This window comes from Callithrix jacchus, chromosome 19 (assembly GCF_049354715.1).
Source record: "Callithrix jacchus isolate 240 chromosome 19, calJac240_pri, whole genome shotgun sequence".
Taxonomy (NCBI): domain Eukaryota; kingdom Metazoa; phylum Chordata; class Mammalia; order Primates; family Cebidae; genus Callithrix; species Callithrix jacchus.
The window spans coordinates 30,226,444-30,236,099 of NC_133520.1; the positions used below are offsets into that span (position 1 = coordinate 30,226,444).

Sequence of the window (9,656 nt, forward strand, 5' to 3'; positions counted from 1 at the left end):
TTAAGCTCTTGTACTTTTATTGAGCAGCTGCAGAATTAGGAAGGGGAAGTAGGACAGGGGACACGATTCCATTCCTAAGTGAAGGTTTCAAGCTGGGCTTTGCAGAGGGTATAATTAGTATGGTCACTGTGTCTTGTAGGATGTTTGGCTACTTGGTGATAGAGCTTGCCAAAATCGTGTCCTTTGATAAGGAGGGCTCGGGGGCAGGGAGCTGAAGACATTCTCTTGCCAGCCTTGGAGTCTGCAAGTATTTCCATTAATCAGCAAGTTCATGCTAATCCCAAGTCTTACACTGCGATGCCTCACTATCCCCACAGACCCATCTCTACCTCCCTCCCCACCAGGGCTGAGTGTTGTGGCCCTCTGCACAGGCTCCAAGGGAGGGAGACTGAGGCTCAGCCTGGGACTCAGCAGGGCAGGTGATCAGGCTCCTGGCCAGCAGGAGCCAGCAGGGGATAGGGCATCCTTGGCCCCCCTGCTGTGTGCAGAAGAACAGAGGGTTAAGTTGCAGCGAGTGCGTCCTTGACGGCATTGATGAGAGGGAAGCGCAGATCCCGGCCGCAGAAGGAGCCCTGGAAATCATCCAGGTCCAGGGCCCATACCATGGCACCTGCCAGCTGCCTGTCCTTCAGGTACTGCACCTGGCAGGGGAGGCCCAGAGGAGCAGGGCTGGGTTCCCTGGGCCACAGTGTGTAGGGGCACATGTGCTCTGTGAACCCAGACCAGCCCTCCACGAAAGGGACAGGGATGTGGCTGCTGGGAGTAGGGCCTCCCTCTTCCTCTTTGACTTGAGGTGTGGCCTTGGGGAAGCCTACCTTGCTTTTGACGCTTTCCTGGTCATCATATCCTACCCACTGGTTGCCCTTGGTGGCATAGGGGACCTGCTGGCCGAGGATTCTATGGACTGTGGCTCCGTGGAGGAAGTCACAGATCTGAGCAGATAACAGGGGAAAGGTGGTGTGGGGAGTCAGGTGGAGACCTTGCAGTCACCAGGAGATGTCATTCTCCAAATCTCTTTTAGCTCCTGCTCCATCCTGAGGCCTCACTCCCTCCAGGGCCTACAGGGTCTACAGGCTGCATGCGACACACAAGTTTACATAAAACAGAAGCAGATGTCCCAGAGATTGTGGCTCCCTTGGCCCTGCTTAGCTTCTTCCATTTAAATAGAGCTGTGAGGCCTGATGGTTGACACTGAGGACAGGCCCAAGGCCACACAGAGCAACAGAGGCTAGACTGATACAAACAGTCTGCCTCTTGACCCCTGCTCTTTCCTGGACTGGAAGGAAGACCTTAGCTCCATCGCCATAAGGATATCCCTGGGGTGGTGCCTGTACCTACTGGATACTTTCAGCAGCAAATGTCCTAATCTCTCCCTTCTACTTCCTCAAGCATACTGGGGCAAATGGACATTTTCTTTATTCCCAAGGAGAAAGGGCAAGAACGCAGCAGGAATCACCTTCCCCAGGGCTGCTGGTGGTGTGGGGGAATCTTATCCTCTACCCCGACTCCATTACCTCATAGTAGGCAAGGGTCCCCGCCTCCTTGGTGAACCGGCCTGGAATTCCTGGTCCTGAGACTGGGGCTCCAACACCAGTTTCAGAAGAGGCCAGAGTGAAGCTCTTCCCGAAGGTGGGGATGCCCATCAGCAGCTTACTGGCAGGAGCCCCCAGCCTCAGCATATACCCCACAGCATAGTCCTGGGCCGGGCAGGGTGGGAACAATGAGAGCAGTTAGAGCGCAGGTGCAGAAGGTTGAGCAATTAATACTGCTGCCTTTACAGGGGTTAGAGGCACATGGTGCACTGGGGATTCCTCTGTCCCTCTGGGAACTGGTCATGTCACTTTAACGTGAATTTTATAGTTTCATTCTCAGAAAAATTCCTTTTAGGCATAGGAAGGGATTATTACTATTTGACAGATGCAGAAATCAGGTGATTGGCTCTGGTGGCACAGTGACTCCTGCCTCCTCAGCTCCCAGCCTCTCTCCATTCTGCCCCCTGCCTTCACTCAATTCACCCTCCAGGCCACCTTCCCAGAGCCACGGAGCAGGCCCAGACTTTGGGCCTCAGTTTCCTTATCTATGGAATGGGCATCATAGCCCCCTCTTGCAGGATTATACTGAGGAGCAGAGGGGTTGGGGTGTGAGCACTGGCAGGCGGCAGGCCTTGCGGTCCCTCCTGGCCCTCCCTCCTTCTGGGAACTCACAGCGTTGCTGAATCTGTCAGGACTTGCATCCTCCTGGCCTCGGAACAGGGGACTGTGATGGCCTGTGGTCCCACGCCAGGCTCCGTGAAAGTCATAGGTCATGATGCTGATGAAATCCAGGTGTCTGAGGAGGAAGTGGGTAGAGGGTGAGGCAGGAAATTATTAATAGAAAAGCTTTTGGGTTCGCAAGTAAGGCTCCAGCAGTATGTGAACAAGGGAAGCAAACGGGCCACTAGCCTGAACTCCAGCAGTCCCCGTGATCACGATCCCCATTGTTGGCACAGCTCTGTGCCACTCCAGGGTGTGGGCTCAGGGTCCCACAAGGGCACTTCAGTCAAGAATGGGGTTTTCTGTTATGCCCAGCATACGTTTGGGAGCTGCCTCCATCCCACCTTACCCCCACCACTCCTGCCATGCTTATTTTAGTGAAAGCAGACAGCCTGGTGGGGAAAGAGTGGGGCCAAAGGATGACCTGAACCTAAGATGCACTGGGGTGGGAGGAGGTTTTGCACACTCCACTGGTGAGCCCACTGGGGGTAGACTGCTTGAATACAAGCTTCAGATGTATGGGGCAAATGATTGACAGCCACCTGTTGCCCACCCTCTAAAGAATCCATTTAATTAAGCACTGAGTTTAGACCTCCCTGGGATCCTAAAGAAAGCTCTAAAGTCATTTTGAAGAGTCTCTGTTCCTTACTCCTGGGTTTCCCAAGACCCGGGGCTCTGCTCTTGGGAGAGATGAGGGTGCTTGGCTGTTCCTTGTTTCTCACAGGCATGGAGGCGGGGTGAGGAAGAGGCGTGGGGCCAGCAGGAAAGGGGGGTGCCTGTGTGTGTGAGAGCCTTGAGGACTCCCCAGCACTCTAGAAATGACAGGGAGTTGTGCCGCTGTGTGGCCTCTCCAGGGCCCAGCACTCTGCTCAGCCTGGCATGGAGAAAATACCTCGCAATGGTGGAGGGTTTGTATAAGTTTTTCTACTTCCTTTTCCAAAATAGTTTCATAGTGGCCAGATGCAGCGGCTCAGGCCTATAATCTCAGCACTTTGGGAGGCTGAGGCAGGTGGATCACCTGAGGTTGGGAGTTTAAGACCAGCCTGATCAACATGGAGAAACCTCGTCTCTACTAAAAATACAAAATTAGCCAGGCTTGGTGGCACATGCCTGTAATCTTAGCTACTTGGAAAGCGGAGGCCAGAAAATCACTTGAACCGTGGAGGTGGAGGTTGCAGTGAGCCAAGATCGCGCCGTTGCACTCCAGCCTGGACAACAAGAACGAAACTGTGTCAAAAAAAAAAAACCAAAAAACTATAATAGCAACTCTCTAAACTGCTCAACAACAGCCCAAGTGAAAAAGGAAGGGCAAGGATTGTAATGCCCCATTTGACAGATGGGGAAACTGAGGCAAGGGCCAGGGAAGTGACTTGCTCAAGGTCACACATCAAGGCTTTGGAAGAACTGGGACTGGAAGCCCAGTGTCCTGCATCTACATGGAGTGCTAGGGCTGGGGTAGCGGAGAGGCAGGAGTGCTGGCAGAGGTTCTGGGGAGCTGCCTGGGGCAGGAGACTCACTGGGATATCCGGGCAATGTCATAGCTGCTGTCAATGGTGACCTTCCCCGCAGACACTGCTGCGCTGAGCAGGAGCTGCTCTTTCCCTTGCTGCGCTTCCTTTGCAAATTCGGCCTTCATTTCCTGGATGGGAGACAGGGAGGTGAGAGAAAGGGTCCCAGGTGGCATAAGAGGGGGGCCTAGGTCTCTGTGCACCCCGTTTGCTGTGATCCCCAACCTGCCTGGGGCCTGCTGGAAGTGATAAAGTGGCTCATCAGTGGTCCCATCCTCAGGTCACCCATCCTTTTCTTAAGAAACTGACTAATCTTGTCCCCAAACCCATGCACACCCATCAGCACTCAATGACTCGCTGTCCTGGAGGGAGCATGGGACAGTGGGGGATCCCTGCTGGCCCGCAGATGACTTTGGGAGAATTTGCCTTTCAGTTTATGCTTTGTTCTAGCTGGTACTTGAAAGCCCAAAGTGAAAGTGATTTCTAGTGGTATTGCAAATAATTTGTTTAGACTCTGCTTCTGCCCCCGGTAACTGGAGATGCCTGGGCTGCCCCCAGACGGAGCTGAGTACCTCTGGACACAGCGCATGCTGGGTATGGGTGGTATTAGTGTGGATGGAAGGGTGGACAATGGCTGTTCCACTAAGTGGGTAGTGATGAGTGGCTGCCATGCTTAGTCATAACCTTCCACCTCCTAGAATCCCACATCCACTGTCCACCATGGTCACAAGAAGCCTTCCTTGCTGTGGGAAATATTCAGAGCACAGGGTCCCAGGACACTGCACCAAGGCCACTGAAGTCCCTCTTTACCAATCCTCAGGAGTACCCAGCTGAAGTCAGCTTCAATTAGAGCAGCGAAGCTCCTCTAATTCTCCAACCATAGGTGAGTAGGGTGGACCCAGCTGGTCCCTCCTCTCCATGGGAGGAAATAGCCCACTCCATTCCTTCATGCCTGCCCACATCCCTCCCTGTCCCTGACCTGCCCAGCACCTTGATTAGGGTAGTAAAATGCTGCTTGTCTCTCCGTCCAGGGTAGAGCCAGGCGAGGTCCAGCCCATCAAAGCCATGGGTGCGTAGAAATGGCGGCACCGACTTGATGAAAGTCCGGCGACTCTGGGTGTTGGAGGCGATCTTGGAAAATCTAGGATCAAAATCACCCCCGCAGTGTGCTCGGCACAGATATGCTAGCTGCTTTGGCCCTCTGGTGGGGTTTCCAGGGCCTGCAGAGCTGGGAGCCTGCGCCACACAGCTTGATTGGAACAGGGGCCACCTCCAGGCCTGTGTGGGCTTTAGGGCCAGACATTCCTGGTTTCTGAGCCCGCTCTATCACTTACTAGCCAGCCACTGTGAAAGGTTATACCTGAAACTCAGTTTCATCATCTTTAAAATGGGGACAATTATAACAGCTCACCGTGCTGTTGTAAGGAGACATGGAATCATGGGGAGACAGGGTGCAGGACACAGAGAGAGCATCCAGCATGTGGGTGCCAATGATGGCCATACCTACCCCCATTTCAAGCCCTGCTACAACCCCACCTAACCCAAAGACTCCTCCCAGGCTCCCCCCACTCCTCAGTTTCCCCAGTGGTTTCCATCTCTCTCTTTCCAACCCTAAGGGCAGTAGCCCCAGAAGTCCCATATTTTAGAGCCTGTGAGGTAGTAAATACAGCATTGGCAGGGAATCAGGGGATCCACTGTGAACTTGCTGTGTGACTCTTGGCAAGTCCCTCTCTCTCTCTGGGTTCTGCTTTTTTTGCTACACATGAGGCAGGCCCCTAACGACCAGTTAGGCCTTGTACCTAACCAGTCTGGAGCCCTTGGACAGTGGGTGGGGGAGATCCAAGCTCCTCATGCCTCTGCCATCTTCCTCTGCAGTCCTGCCCCTGGGGACAGGGTCCTACCTTTGAGAGCCAAAGTTCCATCCTCCAACTGACAGGAGGGTCTTCAGGTTGGGGTTCCTGTGGGGCACAGGGAGGTGGGGAGGGCAGGCATGGAATGAGGTTGTCAGGACACTGGGTGGCCCCATGTCTGGGAGGCCATAGTAGGTTTCCCGCTTTGGGTGAAGCTGGGTTAGGCTGTGGATATCCTCCCATAGGATAACATGGGAATCCCATAGAGATTCATAGAGGTGGATCTCTGAGGGGTCACAGGCTTCATGGGAGTTACTCTGAGGTCTGCTGTCCATTTTGTTTTCCCCAGTGGAGAAGACAAGGTATGGCAGAGCAGAGTCATGGACATTTTCCTGCTCTCTGGAGGGCACCTTAGAGGGAGGAGAGGGTTCCCCTTTCCCAGAAGGGCTCAGTTGTGCTTCCATCTACAGTCTATCGTCACCCCGAATACTGCCCAGCACCTACTGTCATCACCTCTGCCCATTTAAGCCAAACCCCTCTCATTCTCCAACCATAGGTGAGTACCGTAGGCCCTCTCCCATCCTCCTGGGTGGAGTTGCCCTGCCCTGGGACAAGCCCAGCTGGTCCCTCATCTCCTGGCAGCCCTGGCCGACCTGTTCTTGAGTGTGTTGAGCGTGTCGTAGAGTGTCACATCATTCCACTCCCAGGTGTCGATGTGATCGTTGCTTATATTGGCAAAGCTGTAGATGATGTGGGTACAGAGGGAGCGGTCAATGGCATCTGGGAAGCAGCTCCCATCGCCTTCCCGGTACTGGGACCAGCTGGTGTAGTAGCAGACCAGTTTGTATGCAGAGCCTGAAGGAGAAGTCTGGGGTGGGACCCGGGCTGGGATTCGGCCAGAGACCTCAGGCTGAGCCCAGAGCTGAGTACCAATGGGGTGCGGGGGTGAGTGGGGAGGAGTGGGGTGTAGATTATGAGCAAAGTCAGAATTCTTTTTGTTTTTGAGATGGAGTCTTGCTCTTGTCGCCCAAGCTGGAGTGCAGTGGCGTGATCTCAGCTCACTGCAACCTCCCCCTCCTAGGTTCAAGTAATTCTCCTGCCTCAGCCTCCCGAGTAGCTGGGATTGCAGGTGCCTGCTACTACGCCCGGCTAATTTTTGTATTTTTAGTACATATGGGGCTTCACCATGCCGGCCAGGCTGGTCTCGGACTCCTGACCTCGTGATCCACCTGCCTCAGCCTCCCAAAGTGCTGGGATTATAGGAGTGAGCCACTGCATCTGGCCCAAAGTCAGAATTCTTAAATGGAAGGAGCTGGTTCAGGTCCCCCTGCCTCTGGGGAGTTCCCTGTCTGGTGAAAATAAGGCCTATTCTGAAAATGCTTAGAAAAGATCAAATGCAGGCGATGAACACACTACGGACCAAAACCACGGCATTGTGTGGCAGAAGGGCGGGAGCTGGTGAATAAGGGTGACATGGACTTGGTGCCAGCACTGCAGGCTTCCTGGAGGCAGTGGCTTTGTGGGAGGGGAAGGCCCAAGACAGCTGGTGTCACAGTTGGCCCTGGCTTTCAGGCTGGAACCTTTAGGGACCTGCAGTGAGGTCCTTCATCCATGAGGGACTCTGGGCCACCTTTCTCTGCCTCCAGGTGGGAGTGCCTCTAACTTGTAACCCACCCAGAATGGCAGCCCTGCGCTCCCTCAGCGTGTCCCCACACTGCGGCACAATATCACAACGGACAAGGAAGTTCTTCCTCTCCTCTAATTCTAATTTCTCCTGCTGCAAACAATGTGGGCGTTACTCATCCAAGCAGCTACTGGGCTCTACTGTACTAGCGGCTCCCACGGGGTGTTAGTCAAAGCCTTCACTGAACCAGGACCTTTTAAAGTTTCTCATTTTGAGAATTTTCACACATACCGAAGGGTATAGTATAATAAACATCCATATACTCCTCACTCCAGTTTAACAAATGTGAATATTTCCAAGCCATGGGAAGCACAGAAGAAACTGGAAAAGTGTTTCCCGTAGCTAAGACCTCCTCCACATGGAGGCCTGTGCCCTCGCCACGCCTCTGGACTTCAAGTGGGGGTGGCGGAATTACTTACAGCACTGGAGCAGCAGCAGGACCACGAAGCCTGAAGAGAAACCCAGGGTCAGACACCTGCAAATGCATCCTACCCTTCCACCCTGCTCCCTCCCCAAAGCAACTGAGACCCACGCCCCCCCAACTCCCACTCCACCCCCTCCTGGTTGCAGCCTTAGTCCCTCCCCTGGTTCTGCTTCCCCTCCCCATCTCCCAACTCCCTTAGTCACCCACCCAGCAGGTAGATGGGTCTGCGGGCTCTCTGGGCCTGAAAACCCACAACTCTGATGGATTGACCTCAGCCAGCCCAGATACCTGTTTGAGCCGCCTTCACACCCATTCTGGCTGCAGCAGAGCGGGGCAGTGTGTGGCCTCTTGCCTTGCCCACGGCTTCTGGTGCCAGCTACCTAGACAGGGCCTCTTCCCCAGGCCCTGTACTTCCTTTTTATACCTGTTCCACTCCACTCCCGCACGGCCCCAAACCAGCCCTTTTATGGGAACTCAGCTATGTGTCAATGAAGGAATCACGAGGCTGACAAGTGGAGGCGGGGTGGTAGCGGGGGGAGGAGTACTATGGTTTACTAGAGGATTGAGAAACCGCAGAGTTTTGAAACTTTGGGTCAGGTCTTCATGAGGCACCTGCCAACAGAAGAGCCACCAGGGTGATGATGGGGGGCTTCTGGGAATGTGACTCAGCCGCACTTCCAGACCTTGCTGCCACTCCTGCACCCCACCACTGGCGCTTCTTGCCAGCAGTTTCCTGGCTTTTCTGGCAGCCTCTACTTTTGCATCTTCAGCCTCACTCCAGGCCCCTGGCCAGGTTGAAACTGGGCACAATTGAGTTACATAAGCCATAGAGCCCCAAACAATGCTGTTGTTTTCTTCCCAGGCTCAGCAAGCCCTGCCTGACCGACCCCACCCGCCTCACACTTTCTGTCTGTCTTCAGGCTGGGTAAGGGCCAGAGAGCCTTGGGAGGAGGGAAAGCAAAGAGCCCAAAACTGACGGCTCCCTTTTGGGTCCGTGTCTGCTTTTTTTTTTTTAAAGCAAATTATGTGCTAATTATTTAGAGGGAAAACCAGGAGAAGAAGGGAAAATTCCCAAGAATGCTTTAAGCCCTGGTGCTATTTGGCTTCCGTTTTGAAATTCCCGTAAAGATGAGTGAGAGGGATCTTTTGCAAGCCTGGTCCTGCAGTGAGGCACCTCGGAGGAAATTCAGGCCTTACAGTGCAGCGGCACAGAGCATCTCAGATGCATCGGATCCCCGGCTCTCTCAGGGAGGCACTGGAACCCAAGCCTGAGGATATGGCCCCTCTCTGAATCCCTCCGTGATCACTCCTAGGACAAGAACAAAACTCTTTAACGAGCCTCTCTGCCTGATTAAGTCCTTGTTTGTGGATCCTTTTTTTTTTTTTCCGCTAAATAGCCAGGACAACTCCATTCTTTGCAGGCTTAACATTAACTAATAGGCAGTGAGCAGAAAGTTCAGAACTCCAAGACCCAGCATGGGTCCAAGGGCTTCTCAAGAAAGTATCTTTATTTTTCACTAATTTAGGTAATAATCAGATTTGTCCAGACCAGTTTTGCAGCCCTCTCTTGGTGAGGTCTCTCTCCTTGCTCCCTCTTCTCTCCATCTCTCCCCTTCTCTTTCTCTAAAAAGCAGCCAGTCCCTTCCTTTCATTGTAAACCGGGTGAACAAAAAGTGGTTTGTCCAGAATCACGCTCAGTGAATACTAAAGGGGCATCACTTTTTTTTTTTTTGAGATGGAGTCTGGCTGTGTCGCCAGGCTGGAGTGCAATGGCGCAACCTCAGCTCACTGCAACCTCCCACTCCCTGGTTCGAGCAATTCTCCTGCCTCAGCCTCCTGAGTAGTTGGGATTATAGGCACATGCCACCACGCCTGGCTAATTTTTGTATTTTTAGTAGAGATGAGGGTTTCACCATGTTGGCCAGGATGGTTTCGATC

The 9,656-nt window shown here is 53.5% G+C and overlaps 1 protein-coding gene across 1 annotated transcript; it reads right to left on the reverse strand.

Annotated features, from left to right (window-relative positions):
• Nucleotides 1-8,112, reverse strand: CHI3L1 (chitinase 3 like 1). Its single transcript, XM_002760663.7, has 10 exons — nucleotides 8,007-8,112; nucleotides 7,714-7,743; nucleotides 6,264-6,465; nucleotides 5,662-5,718; nucleotides 4,751-4,901; nucleotides 3,770-3,891; nucleotides 2,205-2,328; nucleotides 1,515-1,697; nucleotides 816-932; nucleotides 1-641 (listed from the first exon to the last, which is right to left on the reverse strand). Exons 1-10 carry the CDS (start codon nucleotides 8,029-8,031, stop codon nucleotides 501-503), a joined length of 1,152 nt encoding a protein of 383 aa, XP_002760709.1. The 5' UTR covers nucleotides 8,032-8,112; the 3' UTR covers nucleotides 1-500.
• Nucleotides 8,113-9,656: the final 1,544 nt, after the last annotated feature.

Excerpts from the sequence above, each read along its gene's own strand:
- CHI3L1 (XM_002760663.7), bottom strand. The coding sequence starts at position 8,031 with ATGGGTGTGAAGGCGGCTCAAACAG. Across the intron at positions 6,466-7,713 it reads CCTGCTGCTGCTCCAGTGCT|GCTCTGCATACAAACTGGTC; the intron begins GTAAGTAATTCC and ends CTTCTCCTTCAG. Across the intron at positions 2,329-3,769 it reads GACATTGCCCGGATATCCCA|ACACCTGGATTTCATCAGCA; the intron begins GTGAGTCTCCTG and ends CTTCCTCCTCAG.